At 41.2% G+C, this 22,998-nt stretch overlaps 1 protein-coding gene and 1 pseudogene across 4 annotated transcripts in view; one reads left to right on the forward strand and one right to left on the reverse strand.

Annotated features, from left to right (window-relative positions):
• GARNL3 (GTPase activating Rap/RanGAP domain like 3) overlaps positions 1 to 22,998 on the forward strand; it is a 178,357-nt gene that overhangs the window by 78,262 nt on the left and 77,097 nt on the right. For all 4 annotated transcript variants that reach the window (XM_032257295.1, XM_032257294.1, XM_032257297.1 and 1 more), the window contains 2 exons: positions 17,828 to 17,927; positions 19,671 to 19,789. In XM_032257295.1, coding sequence (XP_032113186.1) covers positions 17,828 to 17,927; positions 19,671 to 19,789 — 219 coding nt within the window. The remainder of the gene's footprint in view (positions 1 to 17,827; positions 17,928 to 19,670; positions 19,790 to 22,998) is intronic.
• LOC116535867 lies at positions 7,319 to 8,707 on the reverse strand (annotated as a pseudogene).

A 22,998-nucleotide genomic window follows, 5' to 3' on the forward strand; every position in this document is an offset into this window, starting at 1 on the left:
AAACTGCTGAGCATGAGTGCTCCATTGGAGCACCTTGGCTGTTTTGTATTGATGGTCTTCAGTTAAAAGTTTTTGGCCAATGTGACTTCACTTCCTAAAAGACCTTATGGGCACCTGACATCTAAAGGGAAAAAACAACTGACTTGCTCTGAATTAGTTAAAGCTGTTAGTGCAGTAAAAGACTCACTATATGTAGCTGCTTAAAAACTCTCAAACTGATGAACAAACAAATTGCAAATTTCATTATTGAGTTATTTGTCCTTTTATTATTGAATTGTATGAGTTTTTTATATAGTCTAGATAATTAGACCCTTATCAGATATATGATTTGCAAAAATGTTCTCTCATTCTGTGGGTTATCTTTTCACTTTCTTGACTGTGTCCTTTGAAGCACAAAAGCTGTAAAATTAGATCATGTCTAGTTTATTTTTCTTTCATTGCTTGCACTTTTGTTGTCATAGCTGTGAAACCATTGCCTAATCCAAGGTTGCTTGGTCACTTTATTTATTTTTTTTTTTTGAAATGGAGTTTCATTCTTGTTGCCCAGGCTGGAGTGCAATGGTGCAATCTCAGCTCACCACAACCTCCACCTCCCGAGTTCAAGCGATTCTCCTGCCACAGCCTCCCGAGTAGCTGGGATTACAGGCATGAGCCACCACGCCCTACTAATTTTGTATTATTAGTAGAGACAGGGTTTCTCCATGTTGGCCAGGCTGGTCTCAAACTCCTGACCTCAGGTGATCCGCCCGCCTCACCTCCCAAAGTGCTGGCATTACAGGCGTGAGCCACCGTGCCCGGCCACTTGGTCACTTTTTATAGTTTACTGTTCCCTTGAGATAATGTCAAATTTGTCTTTTATTTCTTTAAGCATAATGTAATGGTTTTATCATCTGTGACTGAGAATTTCAATATGTGAAGTTTCTGTGGCTGTTGTTTAATTGTAACGTGCCTATGCTCCTGGCCTATGTTCTTCATGTAACGTGCTTCTTTATGCTAGGTTGCCTGATTATGTACCATTTATTGTTCCTGAAAATTACTTTTTAGGAATAATATGAGGGCTAAGATGAATTGCTTTTTGGTAGGGAGGACTTATGTTTGCTTTTGCCACATGCCTTTAAACTAAATACCCAGCCTGAGACCTTTTAAACTACCAAAGTGCTGCAGATTAGACCTGCAGGTTTATGTGAAAGCTGGCTTATGGTCACCACACCTCAGAGACATCTGCTGCTCAGCTCTGCTCAGTGCTGTGACAACTTCTTTGTAGTTTTGGTGGTGGAGGTGGTTTCTTCTGATTCCCTGTTCCTTGAGTATATAGCCCTTGGGATCCTAGCATAATGTGGGGCAGGGCTCCTATTGGACTTGCCTACCTCAGTGGGTCTTGGGATTTGATTCTTTGGCCCCCACAAGCTCACCAAAACCCAAGTTCAATTTTGCTGGGATTGACAAACATCCTCAAGCCAAAAAAGACTTTCATGCTGCATTTACCTCTCTGGATTCCCACTTTCAATTTTAGTTGGCAATTCCTGCTATCTGGTAAGTACTCCAGTGCTTTTTTCTTTTTCCCAAGATGGAGACTTGTTCCGTCCCCCAGGCGGGAGTGCAGTGGCGCGATCTCAGCTCAGTGCAACCTCCGCCTCCTGGGTTCAAGCAATTCTCCTGCCTCAGCCACCTGAGTAGCTGGGATTACAGGCATGTGCTACCATGCCCAGCTAATTTTTGTATTTTTAGTAGAGACAGGATTTCACCATGTGGTGGCTAGACTGGTCCCGAACTCCTGACCTCATGATCCACCCACCTTGCTGTGCCCAGCATTCAGTGCTTTTAAGGAGATGATTTTAATATTTTTCTAGCACTTTTAGTTTTTTAGGTGGGAGGGTTGATATGAATAACCTAGCCTGCCATTAACAAAAACAAAACTTATATCGGGAGTGCTTTTCATATAATGTGACAAAATATTTATTCAACTGGCATTCATAGGGTCATTTTCTAGTGCCAGACAGGCTGAGCGCTGGATACAGGATTGAATAAGCCTGCTGAGGTCCCTGCTCCTAGGGGCCTACAGATGGCAGGGAGAGCCATCAGTAACCAATACAAACACATAGAAGGATTGCAAATTTTGGTAATTACTATGGAGAAAACAGAAGACCATGGTACAAATAAACAGGAAGAGTCCTAGTTAAGATGGGGTCATCTGGCCGGACACAGTGACTCGTACCTCTAGTCCTAGCACTTTGGGAGGCCGAGGCAGGTGGATGACCTGAGGTCAGGAGTTCAAGACAAGCCTTATCAACGAGGTGAAACCCTGTCTCTACCAAAATACAAAAATTAGCCAGGCATGATGGCAGGTGCCTGTAATTCCAGCTACTTGGGATGCTGAGACGAGAAAATCACTTGAATCCAGGAGACTGTGGTTGCAGTGAGCCGAGATCATACCACTGCACTGCAGCCTGGGGGCAGCTGAGCAAGACTATCTCAAAAAAAAAAAAGATGAGGTCGTCAGAAAGCCCTTACCAGCAACAGCCAGTGAGGCGAGCCTCTGAGCAGTGCTTCTCAGGCTGTCTTTTTAATTTCCAGTCAGTTGCAGGAAATTAAATATGTGGTCCTGCTCTGCATAACTAGTACGCAGAATTCACTTTATGCAACTCACCAGGTAATTGGATATCATCCTGATTTGTCTGGACTCTGTTTCATGAGATGAATTCACTGAGTGTGTACTTAGATGGCACAGGCATGTCAGAACACTGTAAAGGTTTCCTGTACACTTTGTCATGGGCTAATTAACAGTTTGCAGATTGGCATCCATCAAATGGACCATACTTTCCTGCCTGAGAATTCATCTGGGCCAATCCGCTTCCCTATGCATGAGTTCCTGCATCAGCTTTGCCAGCAGTAAGCTGATCTGTACCTGCTTGAGTATATCTCCAGTAATGAGGAACTTGATACCCCCTTGAGAGGATTTTTTTCATCCTGACACCAATCAATTCTGACACCAACTGAGTGTCCTACAATTCAGTTCTCACACCAGCTACCTAGACTTAGTGTCAGATTCCACAGGTTTAAGGGCTCAGTTCCACAAGACTGTCCTCACTTCAGAAGCCAGTCAAAAGTATTGGGTCCCCAGGTTACCCACATTCCACATTTATGAACAGCCTGGCTACAAAGTCACAGTTACCACAGCCTCCTTCTCAGCTTCCATAACTCCCTAAAATCACTCACAGAACTCATGAAATGACTTTTCTTACTACTGCCGATATATTATAAAGCAGCAGTCCCCAACCTTTTTGACACCAGGACTAGTTTTGTGGAAGACAGTTTTTCCATGGACCAGGCAGTGGGACATGGTTTCAGGATGATTCGAGCACATTACATTTACTGCGCACTTTACTTCCATTATTATTACATTGTAATGTATAATGAAATAATTATACAACTCACCATAACATGGAATTAGTGGAGGCCTGAGCTTGTTTCCTGCAACTAGACAGTTCTATCTGGGGGTTACAGGAGACAGTGACAAATCATCAGGCGTTGGATTCTCATAAGGACCCCACAACCTAGATCCCTCGTATGTGCGCTTCACAATAGGGTTCATGATCCTTTGAGAATCTAATGCTGCTGCTGATCTGAAAGGAGGTGGAGCTCAGGTGGTAATATAAGTGATGGGGAGTGGCTGCTGATAGAGATGAAGCTTTGCTCACCCACCGCTCACCTCCTGCTGTGTAGCCCAGTTCCTAAGAGGCTATGGACCAATACCGGGGGTTAGTCTGTTATAAAGAGTACAGCTCAGGAAGAACCAAATGGAAGACATGCATAGGCCAAGGTGTGGAGCTTCCACACCTTCCCCAGTTGTATCTGGACTCTGAGTATCTCAATATGTTCCCCAACATGGAAGCTTCCTAAGCCCCATGATTTAGGGGTTTGTATAGAGGTTTCATCAGGTAGGCATGATTTTTTTTTTTGAGATGGAGGTTTGCTCTTGTCATCCAGGCTGGAGTGCAATGGCACTATCTCAGCTCACTGCAACCTCTGCCTCCTCGATTCAAATGATTCTCCTGCCTCAGCTTCCCAAGTAGCTGGGATTACAGGCTCCCACCACTGCGTCAAGCTAATTTTTATGTTTTTAGTAGAGGCAGGGTTTTACCATGTTGGTCAGGCTGGTCTCAAACTCCTGACCTCAGGTGATCTGCCCACCTCAGCTTCCCAAAGTGCTGGGATTATAGGTGTGAGACACCATGCCCGGCTGCGTAGACATGATAAATTAATTCATTGGCCATGGATGACTGGCTCAATCTTCAAACTGTCTCTTACCCTGGAGGTTGGGGTATGGGGCTGAAAGTTCCAAGTTTCTAATCAAGGCTTAGTCTTTGTGGCAGCCACCCCGCATCCTCAGCTATCTAGGAACCCCCTGAGAGCCGCCCTCCTTAGAACAAAAGATGCTTCTGCCACCCTGATCACTCAGGAGCTCTGTGCTAGAAACCAGAAACAAAGACTGAATACATATTCCCATTATACCACACCCCCAAAGCAGTTAATTTGCTTCACTATGTAATTATATTTAGTAAAATTCAGTTAATGCAGAATCCCATTTTTTAAATTTACATCTCTATTACACATTTTTTATTTTTAATAACAGTCATTCAAGATTGTCATTTGCAGCTGAGTGTGGTGGCTCACTCTTGTAATCCCAGCACTTTGGGAGGCTGAGGCTGGCGGATCACGAGGTCAGGAGTTCGAGACCAGCCTGGTGAATATGGTGAATATGGTGAAACCCCATTTCTACTAAAAATACAAAAATTAGCCAGGTGTGGTGGCACTCAACTGTAGTCCCAGCTACTCAGGAGGCTGAGACAGAATCACTTGAACCTGGGAGGCAGAGGTTGTAGTGAGCCAAGATCATGCCATTGCACTCCAGCCTGGGCAACAGAATGAGACTCTGTCTCAAAAAAAAAAAAAAATTGTAATTTGTTTGGCAATAAACAACGGTTTCATGGGTTCTAAGTTTCTTAAAGGTGTCTATAGCAATTTAAAACACCACAGGTCAGCCTGGCACATTGGCTCGTGCCTGTAATCCCAGTACATTGGAAGGCCAAGGCAGGTAGATCATGAGGTCAGGAGTTCGAGACCAGCTTGGCCAACATAATGACACCCTGTCTCTACTAAAAATACACAGGCATGGTGGCGCACGCCTGTAGTCCCAGCTACTTGGCAGGCTGAGGCAGGAGAATTGCTTGAACCCGGGAGGCAGAGGTTTCAGTGAGCGGAGATCACACCACTGCATTCCAGCCTGTGCAACAGAGTGAGACTGTCTCAAAATTAATTAATTAATTAATCAATTTTAAAAAACCCACAAGTCTTCTTTTCAATTTGCAGCACCTGACTTAGTTTAAATTCATCCAATGCACTCATTAAAACTGTTCAGTTTCTCTTGTGAGAAAGATATGTTTCAATTGCTTTTTCCCAAACTGTCTTTTAAGCCTGGATGTGTATTGTTTTTATTTGGTTAGTAAGATTACTCACACAATTTATAGCCAGGACAAGAACCTCTAGCCTCTCTGAGTGGCCTTCTACTCAGAACAGTGTTGATAATAAATGTCTAAAATGTATCTGAGGTCTGCCTCAACTTGAAATCACCAAACATGTTTCCAAGTTTTCATTTTTTTGTTTTTGTTTTGTTTTGAGATAGAGTCTTGCTCTTCTTGCCCAGTCTGGAGTGCAGTGGCACAATCTCAGCTCACTGAAACCTCTGCCTTCCGGGCTCAAGCGATTCTCTTGCCTTAGCCTCCTGAATGGCTGGGGTTACAGATACCTGCCACCATGCCTGGCTAATTTTTTTTTTTTTTTTTTTTTTTTGAGATGGAGTCTTGCTCTGTCGCCAGACTGAAGTGCAGCAGCACGATCTCGGCTCACTGCAACCTCCGCCTCCTGAGTTCAAGTGCTTCTCCTGCCTTAGCCTCCCAAGTAGCTGGGACTACAAATGTGCACCACCACGCCCAGCTAATTTTTTTTTTTTTTTTTTTTTTAGTAGAGATGGTGTTTCACCATGTTGGCCAGAATGGTCTCAATCTCTTAACCTCATGATCTGCCCACCTCAGCTTCCCAAAGTGCTGCAATTGCAGGTGTGAGCCACGGCATCCGGCCTAATTTTTGTGTTTTTATTAGAGATGGGGTTTCACCATGTTGGCCAAGCTGGTCTCAAATTCCTGACCTTAGGTGATCTACCCACCTTGGCCTCCGGAAGTGCTGGAATTACAGGTGTGAGCCACCGTGCCCAGCCCACTTCCAGGTTTTCTTAGAAAATAGTGATTTTTAGCCATATGCATAATACTCTACCACATGATGCACGATCACTGCTTTATTTCCCAGTTGTTCATTTGTATCATTTTATACTTGTAAATTTTTATATTGTAAATAACATTGTAATGAACACCTTCATCCATAAGTTTTATGCGAAACTGGTTATTTCTTTAGAATAGTATCAAAGAGAGGGGCTTACTGGTTCAAACAGCACATGTGGTTTTAAGGTTTTGAATATAATTTACCGAATAACCTCCAGAGTAGCTCAAAAAACTCCTACCAACAGTATGTTATTGTGCACACAGAGTGGACTTGGTAACAGTGAAGCACATTCATCCACAAATGTATTAGGTTCTCACCCATCTCAAGACTATCACATCAAAGAAGCAACAAGATGTATTACTGGTGAGGAAGCCAAATTCAAATGCTTTTAAAAAAATCACTCAACTTTAGATATGTAAAATAGTCATCAGAAATGCTTCCCACAAAAAGTCTACAGGATTTTTACAAAAATAAAGTTAAAAAGAGAGAAAGAAAAAAGTCAGTAGTAAATGACCAAAATTTTTTATTTGACTGAATTCTACTCCATGCATAACTGTGACAGTCTCCCTGTTTATCTGACTTTGGCAATAGAAAAACAAGCAGCCTTGTACAGAACAGTGAAAATGCCAAGGACGAGGGTAGTCTGCAGTTTTACTACAGAATATAAATATACTTTTTTTTTTGAGAAGGAGCTTCACTTTTGTCACCTAGGCTGGAGTGCAGTGGCTCGATCTCAGCTCACTGCAACGTCCACCTCCTGGGTGCCAGCGATTCTCCTGCCTCAGCCTCCCACTGAGTATCTGGGATTATAGGCACCTGCCCCACAACTGGCTAATTTTTTGTATTTTTAGTAGAAACAGGGTTTTACCATGTCAGTCAGGCTGTCTTGAACTCCTAACCTCAGGTGATCTGCCTGCCTTGGCCTCCTAAAGTGCTGGGATTACAGGCTTGAGGCACCACGCCAAACCATATATACATTTTTTTTAAAAAGGCCTGTCTCCCCTTGGCCATATCAAGATTAAGCTCAGGTCATTAAAAACAGACAAATTTTCAATACCACTTCTTTACTTCTCCAAGATCTTCAGTGCTGTCATCTACCTCTTGCCGGTTTTCCTGAATAACATCAATTATGTCATCTGTAAAGTCTTCCTGAATGATAGTTTCTTCCTTTTCTGTTACTGAGGCACCACAGAATTTTTGAGCAGAAAATCTTTGTGCTTCTTTAAGATCAATTTCAAAAGTTGCAAGGCCACACATTGTTGTTGCATATTTCTCTGCTCTGGGAATTTTGGCTATGTAACATTTTCTGGTGCAGCTTTCTTTTCTTTGTTTTATTTGACCCCTTTCACCTCTCTTTTGTATTTTCTTGTCCTCTTTTTCCCCTGCTGTTCCTTGACCCTCATTAATTCCAGCTTCTTGTTTGGGTGAATTTTCTTTTTTTGAGATGCAGTCTCATTCAGATGCAGCCTAGACTGGAGTGCAGTGGCGGGATCTCAGGTCACTGCAACCTCCACCTCCAAGGTTCAAGCGATTCTCCTGCCTCAGCCTCCCGAGTAGGTGGGACTACAGGCACACATCTTTTTTTAATTGTTAGTAGAGACAGGGTTTCGCCATGTTGGCCAGGCTGATCTTGAACTCCTGACCTGAAGTGATCTACTTGCCTTGGCCTCCCAAAGTGCTGGGATTATAGGCGTGACCACTATGCCTGGCCCTGTTTGGGTGAATTTTTTACAGTAAGTTTTGCAAATTCATTTGGAAAAATCTTCTCTAACCATTGTCTACAATTAGCAACATCAGGCATATATTTACAGTAGCCTGTTGGGAATGAACAGACTCCACGATAAAGGACTTGCAGTGGGTAATCAGCAGCTGAACTTGGCACTGTTCCTTAGGTCTCCTTTGCACTTGGCCCCATTGGATTCAGAAATGTCCACTGCCATTTCACAAACCCAGGTGGTTGCCTTCGCTGTTGCCAGTTGAAGTGCCACATGGAACTGTTGTCTGTATTTTCCACTCAAAGTTTCTATTTATGTTCTCCATAGCCCCAGGGTGTAAGTCTGAGCCCTCTTCCATGTGACATCTGTTGTTTTCCTCCTAAGACACAGGATCAGTTTTATCATTGTCATCCTTATTGCTGTTCCTTGGACACATGTGAGGTTGTTAATGAACCTTTTGGACTGAAGTGCTCAGAACTGAACACAGGGCTCTGGGCATGCTCCACACAGCCACAGAGTGGAACCGGCTCATCCCCTTCCTTGCTGTAGACATTCTACCTCCTCTTATGGACCCTGATGACTCATTACAAACCTCCAATATGCTACTTTGCCCACCCTCATCTTTTTCGCATGTTCTGATATTTAGCTGTGGGGCAACACCATGATATAATGGAGACTATTGTGGAGTCAAACAAACCTGGGTTCAGACCTCAGCTCTACCACCCTCTAGTTGACAATTCAGTGTCTCTGTGCCTCAATTTCCTAATGTGTAAAAAGGGAGGCGAATCCTTCTTTACAGCACCTGACCTTGTTGTCCTTGAGTAATTTGTATTTTGTATCTAAGTGTAGGATCCTGAATTGTCTATGTTGAATTTAATCTCATGAGTGTGTCTCATAATTGCTAATTTTCAAGATTTTTTGGTGACATCTTGATTCTGTCACCTGTCCTGTTAGGCTAACCCCCTGAGCAGCTTTATTTTACCTTCCAATGTGCTTGTCTTGCCATCTGTGTGCTTATTCAGATTATTAATTAAAATGAGTGTGACCCTTGGGTAGATCGCCGGGGACCTCCCTTATAGCTCACTTGTATGTATCAATTAGTAGATGGTGCAGCAGAGGATGCAATCTTTCAGCTTTTTACAAATCTGTCTTCCTTAGCATGGGGAGGACTCTCTTACACACTGTTAGGGTATATGTAAATTAGTACAATCTTTTGGGAAGACAATTAGCAATAATTAAAAATGTGTATACCATTTGGCAAGACCTTATATTGCTAGGATGTATTTTGTAGCATTATTTAAAATAGGAAAAAACTGAAAACAACCTCAATTTCTTTCAGTAGAGGAATGATTATGTCAACTGTGGTCCATTTACACAATGGAATGGTTAGTAGCGATTAGAATGAGGTAGACACATATGCATTACCACAAAAAGTGTTTAAGATACAGTTTTAGACACAAAAGCAAGTTCTAGAGTGACCTGTTTAATATCATGCCCTTCTTCTTAACAAAAAAAAAGGTATATATGCTTGTCAAGATGCAAGAAGGTTTCTAAAAAGATGCATAAGAATGTAATAGTAATTGCTTCTGGAGAATGGAAATGGGAGCTCAGGAAAGAAGTTGGAGGACCTTAACTTTCCTCTCAATGCCCTCCTATACTGTTTACATATTTTATAAGTCTGTATTCATTCAACTGAAGTGTTGAATTTTTTTTAAAAAAATCTATATAGTTGTTAAAAAGAACAAAGTAGATCTATATGTACTGACATAGAAATATTCCCAAGATATTTTCTTTGGTGGAGAAGAATTTTTCAGTGTAATCTATGCTATTGTCCCATTTATGAAAACAAATTATGCATATGTGTATATAGGCTTATGTATTTATATATATTTTTATACACATATATGTATGTGAATGTGTGATATGTATGTATATATGTATAAAGTAAATACTTCTTTGTAAATGCATAAAAAGATCTGGGATTATTTAGACCAATCTGATAGTGTAGTTACTAGAGGGAAGAAAAGTAAGTTGGGTCATGGAGGATGGGGGAGAGAAAAGGATTTTCATTTTTGTGTGGTTTTCACGTTTTTATAATCAGCTTATATTCATGGTTACATTTGTAATTTTTTTTAAGTTTTAATTTTTTTAAAAAATTCGTCTTCCCTACTGCTATGTTATCTCAACAGTTTAACCTAGGAACTGAAGTAAAATTGGCATAACTGCATTAATTCATGTATTGAACTTACTCTGGAATAGACTTTATGAAAAATCACAGTAATTATTTTAAAACTATGGATACCATTTGTATTCTGAGTGTTTGTATTTTGTAGATTCCCTGTTTAAAGTCAAATATTTGAGAACATCCCAGTAAATTCAGGGTATCATATATGGATTTTTATTACATTCTCCTCAAAATTCCTGGCCAGATTCAGTCTTCCTCCATCACATCCCATAAGTATAAATGGTGGGGTGGGAGGGAGATAATGAAGGCAGTGAGAAGCTTTGGTGGGCTTCAGATTTGGTGCAGAAATGATTCAGGATTTTTGGGTCTCTGTGGTCATGTTCAGGCATGAATACAGCATGGAGCAATTTGAATTCATTTCTTTCCGTTGTAGCCTTTCACAAATGTTTACCTAAAGGGCATAAAATAAGCATGAATGTTTGCAGTGTAAGCTTCGGTTATCTGGAAAATGTACTCATCAGCCTATTTCCTCCTAACTTTCTAGTTGATGTCAAATAAATAATGTGTTCCTGTTTCACTGTCACCTTAAACTGCTGTAGACAGAGTTTCTGTATCTCCAAGATCTTTCATAAAATAGGTGACACTTAATTAGGATTTCTTGTAGATTAAAACCACAATTAGGTACTACTTCACCCACTCCAGAACTGCAAGCCCTAAAAAGCTAAAAGTTTGGTCAGAGAATGTGGAACAACTAGAGCTCTCATGTATCTTGCTAATAGGATTTTAAATTGGTATATCCTCTTTTGAAAATTTTTGGCAGTATCTACTAAAACTGAACACATGTATCATCTGTGTCCCCAGATGTATACCCAACAGAAAATGAGTGCTTGTATCCACCGAAAGACAGACACAATAATGGTCATGGTGGCTTTATTCTTTTTTTTTTTTTTTTTTTTTTTTTTTTGAGACAGACTCTTGCTCTGTCACCCAGGCTCAGCTCACTACAACCTCTATCTCCTGGCTTCCCGTGATTCTTGTGCCTCAGCCTCTCAAGTAGCTGGGACTACAGGCATGCACCACCACACCCAGATAATTTTTAGTATTTTTAGTAAAGATGGGGTTTAGCCATGTTGGTCAGACTGGTGTCGAACTCCCAGAAACAATCCAAATTCCCATTGACGGAAGAATGAATGCATAAATTGTGGTATCCATCTGGTGGACTACTACATGGCTGTGAGAAAGAGCGAACCACTGCCACAGCAGTAACATTCAGTCTGAATGTCACAGATTGAATGACAAAGGATAAAAAGCTTGACTCATATACACATCATACAATTTCATTTCCGTAACACTTGAGAGCAGTTATAACTAATCCATGGTGGTAAAAGTCAGGATAGTGGTCCCCTTTTGGCATGTGCTTGGGTAATGACTGGGGAAACGAACAAGGGAGGCTTCTGGAATACTGAAAATATTTTCTATATTGATCTAGGTAATGGTTATGAGGATGTATAAATGTAAAAAAAAAAAAAAAAAAAAAAAACAAACTAGTTTGGCTGTATACTTATTTGTGCCCTTTACTGCCCACTAGTACTACACATCATCAGAATCTGGAGCTTGTTTTCAGAGTTATTCTTCGGGGTCCTGGGAGAAGTGGGATTTTTTTGTTTTCTGTTGCCTAGTCTCTATTGCTTTTGTCAGTTCCTGTATGTATTCTTGTCTTTGCACCTCATCATATGTGCTTTTAGCAAGGAATGGGAAGTGTCTTGCTCTGTGAGACTCACAACATTTTTGGTGTTGGGTTATTTCCCCGTTTTGGTTTTCAGTGAAGAGGAAAGTGAAATATTTATTTTAAGTTTTAAATGTTTTTTAATTTTTAATTTTTTTTTTTAAGGAAATAGGGTCTTGCTCTGTTGCCCAGGCTGGAGTACAGTGTCACTATCATGGCTCGCTGCAGCCTTAGCCTGCTGGGTTCAGGTGATTCTCCCACCTCAGTCTTCCAAGTAGCTGGGACTACAGGCACACACCACCATACCTAGCTACTTTTAATTTATTTTTATTTTTATTTTTTAAAAGACAGGATCTAACTATGTTACCCAGGCTAATCTCAAACTCCTGGCCTCAAGTGATCCTCCCAACTTGGCCTCTCAAAATGCTGGAATTATAGGTGTGAACCACCATGCCCAGCCCAGAAACTTTTTAATCATTAAAGAAAACTCCTTGCCGGGCGCGGTGGCTCAAGCCTGTAATCCCAGCACTTTGGGAGGCAGAGGCGGGTGGATCACGAGGTCAAAAGATTGAGACCATCCTGGTCAACATGGTGAAACCCCGTCTCTACTAAAAATACAAAAAATTAGCTGGGCATGGTGGTGCGTGCCTGTAATCCCAGCTACTCAGGAGGCTGAGGCAGGAGAATTGCCTGAACCCAGGAGGCGGAGGTTGCGGTGAGCCAAGATCGCGCCATTGCACTCCAGCCTGGGTAACATGAGTGAAACTCCCCCCCAAAAAAAAAAAAAAAAAAAAAAAAAAAAAGAAAACTCCTCATATTGACAGTTGGTACTCAGAACACCTCTGCCTCTGGAGTCCCATCTCTCCCTCTGCAATGCTGAGCAGCACTTTGCACCTCCCTGTGATGTTCTATTCTGCACTTGGCAGTGTTCAGATCTCTGGGAGGCAGACAGATGCAAGTGCTTTAGAAGCCTAGAGTATGCAGGTCATTTTCTATGCCTTCGAATCCCCTTGAAAGTCTGGTAAACCTGTAGACTCCATCTCAGAATAATGTTTTAAAATACTTGAAATTAAATACATAGGATTCCAAAGGAAAACAATTGTATTGAAATAGTTGTCAACATGATTTTTGAAACCTAATTTATGATACAGTAATATTTATGATTTTAAAATGCATTAAGTAGGCCAGGCGCAGTGGCTCATGCCTGTAATCCCAGCACTTTGGAAGGCCGAGGTGGGCAGATCACTTGAGGTCAGGAGTTCGAGACCAGCCTGAACAACATGGCAAAGCCCCATCTCTACTAAAAATAAAAAAATTAGCCTGATGTGGTGGCACACACCTGTAATCCCAGCTACTTGGGAGGCTGAGATAGTAAAATTGCATGAACCTAGGAGGCACAGGTTGCGATAAGCCGAGTCGTGCCACTGCACTCTAGCCTGGGCAACAGAGTGAGATGCCATCTGAATAATTAATTAATTAATTAATTAAAATACATCAAATGATAAATCTAGCAGCAGGCGCCATAAATACTGTAATTTTGAAAAGTGAAGAATGTAAATAGTATTTTGAGATATCTGCAATCAGTATAATGAATTCTGAAAGTATCTTTTTTTGTTGTTGGCATGGTTACCAGGACTGACCATTTTATGGGGGGATTTTTTGCATATAATCATAACTGAATGAAATGCTAAATTTTAGTTAGAAGTTAGGGAAAATAAAGATATATTTGTTTTGCCCCATCCAAGTTTATGTCCCCCTCTCCGTTCTGGATTCTTTTAGAACTGGCATAGAGCATTGTTTCTCAAAGTTCAGTTTTCATCAGAACCACTTGTAAAATAGATGCTGGTGCCCCACTCATAAAAACCTTAAGGAAGAAGTTTACAGTGGTCCCAAGAGTGCACATTTTAACAAATTTGAGAAGCACAGAACTAAGATCTGTTGCTGCTACCTAAAAGAAACTTCTCTGTGCCATCCATGCATCTCTTCGAGACCCCAGAAGTTTAAATGTCCTGATGACAGCTTAAGAGTTTACTCTCTAGGCTCTGCTCTAGCTTTCTAGGATCTAGAGCCTTGGGACCATGACATCAACCACTGTGGAGTCTGGCTCAGGCCAGCTTCTTTGGCTGGACTCCACCTATGTCTGGTCAGCTGATGCCTGAGGCTGGCTGGTAGACCACGTTGTCACTGCATGCTCTGCAGTGGCGTGGTGGAAAGACCTGGAGACCAGCAGTACTGCCATTAGTTCATAGTTATAAAGTGAATAGCTATTGATAATCAATCATGCAAATATCCTACAGAGAACAAACTCCAATGATAAGCCTTCACCAAAAGGTCAAAACTAAGAGGTAATATTTGAATATGTGATCAAAATGAACATCACCACTGATGAACAGATGAGTATTTTGAAATATGATAAGCTGAGGACAAACCTCACTTATATGGTATTCCAGCCAAGTCTGCATACCCTGACTCTAACTGGGAAACATCAGACAAAGCCAAAATGAGGAGGGAAGATGCTGCATTCTTCAAAAATGTCAATATCAGATACAAAAAAGGGAACTATAGACACTGGGGCCTACTTAGGGGTAGAAGGTAAGGATTGAATAATTACTTATTGGGTATTATACCGATAACCTGGATAACAAAATTATCTGTTTACCAAACCCCTGCAACACACAATTTGTCCATTTAACAAGCCTGAACATGTACTCCTTGAATCTAAAATAAAAGTTGGAAAGAAAAAAAAAAAATAGTGACAGCCAAAAAAAATTGCAAATGTCATAAAGACAAAGAATCTGTGGAAATGTTGCAGATGAAGGGAGTCTAAAGAAACACAGTGAAATGATCCTGTACTGAAGAGAGAAATGCTTAAAATGACATTGTTGAGTCCATTGACAACATTGGAATACAGATGGTATTGTGTCAATGCCAAATTTACAAAAGTTGAGAAAGCTCTGCTGTGGTTATGTAAGAACATATCCCTACTTTTGAGAAATATGCATCGAAGTATTTAGGGATGAAGGCTGTTATTTTACATCTGAGTCTTAAATGGTTCAGAAAAAATATTATGTATGTGTGTATGTTTGGGGGTTAAGTGAACAAATGAGCCAGTGGGGTAAAACATTAACAGTAAGTGAATCTGCTAAGTAAAAGGTAAACAGATGTTTTTTTACACTGCTCTTATTCATGCAACTTTTATGTAAATTTAAAATTATTTCCAAATAAAAATTTATATGTATGTAGCAATAGCTGGGTTTTAAAAATTCCAGAAAATCTGATAAAAGCAAAATAATACTAAAATTTTCACCTACGTTTTTACTCCTTAATAGGCTTAAAAGGCAGGACATAAAAAAGGACACAGAGGATGATGTAATGGTTAAGATTTAAAAAAAAGAAAAAAGAAGAAACCTCTGGAATTTGAACTGGTTCTGTTCCAACTCCACTACTTATTATTATCTGTAACCTTGGGCAACATATTTAAACTCTCCCAGTCTCCATTTCCTCATCTGAAAGCAGGGGGATAAAATAGAATCTATCTCATAACGTTGATGGGTGGTTCTGGAGATAATGCATATAAAATGCTTAGCCTAATATTTGGCATTTAGCACTCTATCAGTGAATGTCAGTATTTCCAGAGCAATGACAAGAACAGAAAGCTTCCCATTTCATTTTATAAGGTAACATAACCCTGAAAGCATGACAGAAATAAAAATAGAAAGGAAGCCTATAGATCTATCACACAAACAAATATGATACAGAAATCATTTGTTAAAGACAAGCAGCATATTAAAAGAATAATATTACATGACCTAGTAGGGTGCATTCCAGAAATAAAAGAACCTTTCAATGTAAGAAGAGCTATTACTATATTCATTCATTACACTACATACTATGATTCTCTCTCCGCCCCCACCCTGCCGTTTAACCTGTTCTCTCAATAGTTGCCCCCCAAAAAAGCTTTTGGTAAATTTAATTTTCCTTCCTGAGAAAAGGCTATTTGTAAACTTTGAATTGAAGGAAACATCTTCAGCATGATAAAGAAACCTACCACAAACATCTAGGACATTGCTAGAGGCATGACAAAGTCAAAGAGAGTATGTTCCAGTAGCCTACCTTACATACATTCACAATGGAGATGTCAACAGAGCTGCAATAGAGTGACATCAGTCATTCGGGACAACTGACATCTAACACAGTCTCAGCCTAGACCATGCAAGATTCAGACATTTACTGTAAACATATTTAATGCCTTATAAGAATTGAGAATGACAGAGTGTTCAATAAGTAGAACTGAGTTAATTGATAAATGACTTGGGGGAAATTGGTCCTTGGCTCATAGCATCCATCAAAATAAATGATAAGGAATGAACTATAAAAATGAAACATCTGAAAGAATATAAAGGTAAATAGTTTCATTAATGCTGGGATGGAGGACTTTTTGAAACTAATTAGGCAAAAGCCATAAAGGGAAAAAAATGAAAAATTTGCTTATGTAAACATTTTGAAACATCTATATGGCCAGAAATACCATAGAACAAGTTTAAAAGCAAAAAGTTGATCAGAAGAAATTATTTGCAATCTATTTCAAATATTTCACAAATCATTAAGAAAAAGAATACAATAATCAGAAAACTGACAAAGAACATAAACAACCCACAAAATAATTGTAAATGACCAATAAAAATATGAAGAAAAGCTTCAATATAAATCGTATACAGTCCAGGCGTGGTGGCTCACTCCTGTCATCCCAGCACTCTGCGAGACCAAGGTGGGTGTATCACTTGAGGCCAGGAGTTTGAGACCAGCCTGGCCAACATGGTGAAGCCCCATCTCTACTAAAAATACAAAAACTAGCTGGGCTAGGTGGCATGTGCCTGTAATCCCTGCTACTCAGGAGACTGAAGCAGGCAAATCACTTGAACCCAGGAGGCGGAGGTTGTAGTGAGCCAAGATGGCACCACTGTACTCCAGCCTGGTCAACATAGCAAGACTCTGTCTCAAAAAAAAAAAAGGCCTACAAAGAAACAAAAATAAAAACAAGGTTGAAATTACATTTTGCCGTTAAATTGTAAAGAGGCAATGTCGACAGTATAAGGGAAGATGGTACCCTCAGCCGTTGCTGGTGGAACTATAATTTGTATCAGTCCTCCTAGATGTTAGATTGGCATTGTGTTGCAGATCCTCGACAATGTACATACCCTTTGACAAAGCAATTTAACTTCTAAGAATTATCCTAAAGAAGTAATTGGGCAAGAAAGTATGCAAATGTGGAATTAGAAGATGATCAATTTTATTTACAATAACAAACAATTGGAAGCAGCCTAATTGTCCAGTATTATTAGTTATATCTATATAATAAAAGAGTATAGAACTAATAACATTAAAGGATTATCTCTATTGACATGTAAAAAGGCTATTGACAAAGCAAGCCACAAAACCGTATATTCAATATAATTTCATCTTGTTAAGAAAAATATGCATATGCACAGAAAAAAAAAAGCATAGATGGATTCAAGATGAATTGAGCCTGTTACAGGGGTAACAAGAAGAAGGGGGTTCCTCTAGGGGGCACCAATTCCCAAATATTGTGGAAGTTTCAGCCCAGAAAGGAGAGGTACCTAATACCCATTTTAGGAATAGCTGAACCAGTTCACTGATTCTTTTTCCTACACCTCAGAGACCCCCTGGATGCTCCCATGATGTGAATTTAGACTGATTGTCTTTTCTAGTGAGAACATGCAGCGACAGCCCTAGGGTGTGTGCTTTTAACAACGACTTTTTGGTTCCTTGGACTCTGGTTCATTGCCAGCTTCATGTTTACTTTCTGAATAAGCCTCTTAATGTCACAACTTTGTTCCATTACAGAATGCAACCGCTCTGCCAGGTACTTGGCGAAGAACAGATGTGCACTTAGAGAACCCAGAATACCACACCAGATGGTATTTCAAATATTTTTTAGGACAAGGTAATTATACTATTGTGGTGGTTGGGAAGAAAGGGTATTCAGAATGAAAGTTAGTGTAATTTCTAGTATCCTATATGAATGAAACTAGCCATTTTGGGAGCACTAGCATCAGAGCATTTCACTTCAAGGTTAGTAGTAACCTTTGTAGGTTAAAAGATTCGATTCAGAGTCTCAGCCCTAAGAGTTTTTGCTCACAGTTTTCTTTTTTTATGGACATTTTTTATCCCTGGGGAACTAAAGGATATTAGACCATCTGCATAAGTGATTTGAGAAATAAGATGAATTTTCCAGGGTAGAAGAACAACTTTAGACTTAACAAGGCAATTGCCCTGTCAATATTGGGTTTTGAATTCTTAGTTCAAAGTATTCAGTACAAGGCAATGAAGGAGACAATTGGTTCTCTGAGCTCCAGGGCCTGTATAGAACTAGAGAGACATGAAACTGTAGGCTCTGGCATCATTCGTGCATTCATCCATGACAAGTATTTATTTGTCACCTACTACATGCCAGACAATGTGCAGAACAATGGGTATACAGTGGCAAAGACACTCATGATATGGGTTTGGATCCTGATCCTGCCATTGTTAATCAGAGAACCTTACACTAGCTACTCTCCATTTCTCTGTGACTCAGTTTTTTGTTTTTTGGGGTTTTTTTTTTCTGTAAAGTAGAGATATTATGAGTGCATACCTAGTAGGTTTGAATGGAAGTTTCGATGAGATATTCAGGAATAACACTAAGCCCAGTGCCTGGCACATACCAACAGCTCAGTCATTAATAGCTATGTACAGTTAAAGTGAAAGGCTCAAGTGAAAATATACAGAAAGGTGGAAAACAGGGATATGGCTAGTGACAAAAGATTTGAGGAATGGAAGAATAATCACTATTTTGGGATTCAAAATGAATTAGAGAGATTGTTTCTCAGGCTAATGTATTCATTTGTAGATATGATGCTTGAACTATGAAATGAGAGTGAATAGACCTAAATGATGCCTTTAAAGAAATCTGACTATGTATTTATTGTAAGAAGTTCCTTTATTTGGCCAGGCAAAATTTATTGCTGTGTTGCGGGGGAGATAGAAGCATTTATTTTAAAAAAAGAAAACAGCAGGAAAGTCGTCATCTTCCCAAATGCTTGCAAATAGTGCTCAGAGCAGTGAGGACTTTACAGGAAAATGGTGTCATGAGTTTGGATGCCTTCAGGTGCAGTAACAGAAAACCTGACTCAAACTGGCACAAACAGTAAAGAATATAACAAGAAACCCAGAGACAGGGCAAGCCCCAGGGTTGGAGGATTCAGAATCCCAGTAATGTCAAGGACCCAGGACTTTCCCTTTTCCTGCTTCCCCATCCTTAGTGTGGCAACTTGGCCCTTGGGCTGGCCCTCTTCAGGGTCACAAGATGGTTTCAGCAATTCCAGGCATCACTTCTAGACTCCACCATGTCCAGAGGAAGAAGGCCGTGTTTAGGAGTGAGGAAGCCTCTCTAGAAGCCCCTTGGCAGATTTCTCCTCCCATCTCATTGGCTAGAATTTGGTCACATGTTCATTCCTGAACCAGACACAAGCAAAAGGAAGAGGAGTGTATGATCAGCCAAGAGAGATCAGAGTCTATCCCAAGCTGGCTCTGGGATTTTTGTTCCCTGAGCATGTGGGAAGGGCTGGACACCACCTGCGGTGTCCTCTACCATCTGTCACTGGCAGAACCAGTTGCATTCTCACTGTTCTAAACCTTTCTTTTCCAGTCCATCAGAACTACATTGGAAACGACGCAGAGAAGAGCCCTTTCTTCTTGTCCGTGACTCTTTCTGACCAAAACAATCAACGTGTCCCTCAATACCGTGCAATTCTTTGGAGGAAAACAGTAAGTATATGGCTCACACGTGAAGCAAAATTCATGCATTGGTTTCAGGATATGACCCCTGTGTGGAGAACTGAGTGCCAGTTTCTTCTAGCGCATGCATCATAGTTTTCTCATGATTCACTTCTGAGAAGTGACATTGCCTTTGCCCAAAGCACCTTATCTTCTGCACCAGTAGGCTGTTTTCTGGCCTTTTAAAAAAAAAAAAAGAAAAAACTTATTTATTTTATGTTTGCTAATTACAGCATTCTAGTCTCTTCGGGTTTAAATATTCTCTTTAGGATGACTCTGTCTCTTTTGGGCAAACAATCAGTCTTTCCAATTTTTTCCCTCCTCCTGCTCCTCTTGCAGTTGGTATTTGTGCGCTTGGGGAGCAGGCTTATGAGACCTAATGGTCGCAGAAGAGAGCCATGGATCCACATGGGCCCTCTGAGTTCTGTCTGATCTCTGTTGTGGAGTGACTGATATAATTGATTCCTCTGGCTTTTTTGAGTCATTGGAAAGCATCTGCCCCTGAAACCCATGGTGCCAGCCATTTGGCTCTTGTAAAGTCACTCCTTGTCCTGATTCCAGGTCTCTACTAGTCTCTGAACCTCTCAAAGCTCTCTATCCCTCCTGGGGCACATCCTCTATGAGCCATAGCTCAGATGTGAGGAGGCAGAACCATTGCCATAGGCCTGCGTGTGTCTTATTTCTGGTCATTAACACTTGCAGCCACTGAGTTGCTACCCTTCACCAAGATCAAACCAGGTGCTGCGTGGACTTAAGATTCCTGTGCAAGGCCATGCCAGGAGTTCAAATGCTCTGAGGTGCCTCCAGGTCTTCCCTTGACAAATTTGTAGCATCCCACAACCCCTTCAAAGCCTGTGCTTGGCATGGGGGCATCAAGGGCCCTGGTGTCCATCTCTTGGCTGCCCACCTGCCTGCCTACCTACCTGCCTGCCTGCCTTCTTTCCTTCTTTCCTTACTTCCTTCTTTCCTTCCTTCCTCCCTCCTTCCCCTCTCCTCATCTCCCCCTCCCTCCTTCTCCCCCTTCCCCCTCCGCCTTTTCTCATCTCCCCCTCCATCCCCTCCCCCTCCCCATCTCATCTCCCCCTCCCTCCCCCCTCCCCTCCCTCCCTTTCCCCTCTCTTCATCTCCCCCTCCCTCCCTTCTCCTTCCCCTTCCCCCCTCCTCATCTCTCCTTCCCTCTCCTCCCCCTCCCCTTCTCCTCATCTCCCCTTTCCTCCCTCTTCCTCTCTCTCCCCCTCTCCCTCCCTCCAAGACAGGAGAGGGTGGGTTTCCCCCTTCTTCTACCTTTCTGGAATGGACTTTCCCAATGTCATATCTTCTCCCTCCAGGAAATAGCTATCACATCCTCACTGAGATGGCTGCCATTTATGAGGGGAGACATAGTGAGACAAATGCAGGAGGAACATTTGCTTATTTCAATTTCCAAAGATATTGTCTGTATGACATTATAAGTTGTGATAAGGACTCTGAAGACAGAGAATGACAGAGCATGATGCAGGAGCCCTGCTTAGATGAGACAGTTTAGGGAAAGCTTCCTGAGGTGGAACCCAGCAAATAGAGACCTGACGGATGAAAGGGAACCAGTCACATGACAAGTTGAAGGGGAGTGTTCCAGGTAGAAGGAGCAACAAATGCGAGACAAACAAGGGTTACTCATAGCTGGTATTAGAGAAGCCAAGGAGGTGGAATTTAAACCCCAGTCTTGCATATCTCTACTGTGTTTCTTCTGTCATAAACGGCTCACACAAAGAAACTATGAAAAATGATTCGTACTTGTTGTAAAAATTCCATCCAAACAATACAACAAGTAAAAAGAATCCAACTGCTTGGAGATAATCACTGCAACAGGCTTCTAGACATCTGTCCATATACACACACACCTGCACACACACACCTGTTACACAGGTAATCTTTGACGTATACTTCTGCGTGCTTGCTGTGATCACTTGGTGTTGCCTGATACATACATGCACTTGACTCTACCTGTGCATTTGATGTTTCCACTGAACATAGAACCATTTTACTTGAACATTGACTCTGGAAACTAGTAGCTTCCAGGGAAGAGATGAGGAAGAACTTTAACAGTTTGTAGTGAAGAAAAACAAACCCAGAATCCCAGGAGCCCTGGGTTTCACACCCACATAGGCAGCTCACAAAGGTGTCACTGTTACCCAGTGTAGCACTGGAGCCCTGTGCTGTGCCATACATTACCCAGAGCTGCCCTTGGCTTCTCTTTAAAACTGCCATTGGGCTGGGCATGGTGGCTCATGCCTATAATCCCAGCACTTTGGGAGGTTGAGCACAGGCACTATGTAGCCTGTGCAACGTAGTGAGACCCTACCCACTACAAAAAAATAAAACTAAAACTGCCTTTGGTGTGCTGGGTAAGAAGAAAAGGTAGACAAGGTGGGATCTGAGCTAGAGGGGCAGATTTATGACCCTCTCTTAGACAGGGGATGCAGTATAGGCTGGAGCCAGTTAAAAAGCAAAGCCACAGAGGAAATCAGCTCTCAATGGGTAGGATCTGTAGAATCAGAAAACGTGTGTGTATTTCTTAATATTCCCCTATAATTGGGAAAAAATAATCTCTGTAACACGAACTACAAAGCAAAAGCTCAGCCCAGTTTCCTTGGCTAGTGGAGAACCTGTAAGAAGGGCTCTCTCTAGTGCAACTTCTCATCCTCAGTTGCAAAGACATCCTCCTCCCTGGCCTAGAAAGGGGTGAGAGTAGCAGGCCTCCAGGGGTGTAGGCATGAAAGTTTCATTTATGCCAAGAGAGTGTGGGCTTGAAAAGTTCAAAGAACTCCACTCCATTGCCATTGTTCAGGGTTTAGACAGATGAATTGGCAGATATGTCCCAATAGCAGAAGAAAAATTATATTTACTTCAGCTGGGCATGGTGGCTTATGCTTGTAATCCCAGCACTTTGGGAGGCCAAGGCAGGTGGATCACCTGAGGTCAAGAGTTTGAGACCAGCCTGGCAAACATGGTAAAACCCCTTCTCAAAAAAAAAGAAAAGAAAAATCATATTTACTTCTTTGTTCATTTCCTAAATGTTCTTAACCTCCTCTAGCTGTTTGTGATGACAATTTTAGTACTAGTCTAAGTCAGGAAGAAAGTTTTAAACGTGCAGTATATGATAATCTTGTTTGCTAACTGTGTAGTGTAAAGCCTTTGTGAATTCTAAATCTGTGTTACCT

The sequence above is a fragment of the Sapajus apella genome, unplaced genomic scaffold (genome assembly GCF_009761245.1).
Source record: "Sapajus apella isolate SASKATOON/1434 unplaced genomic scaffold, GSC_monkey_1.0 scaffold97, whole genome shotgun sequence".
In the NCBI taxonomy this organism is placed as follows: Eukaryota; Metazoa; Chordata; class Mammalia; order Primates; family Cebidae; genus Sapajus; species Sapajus apella.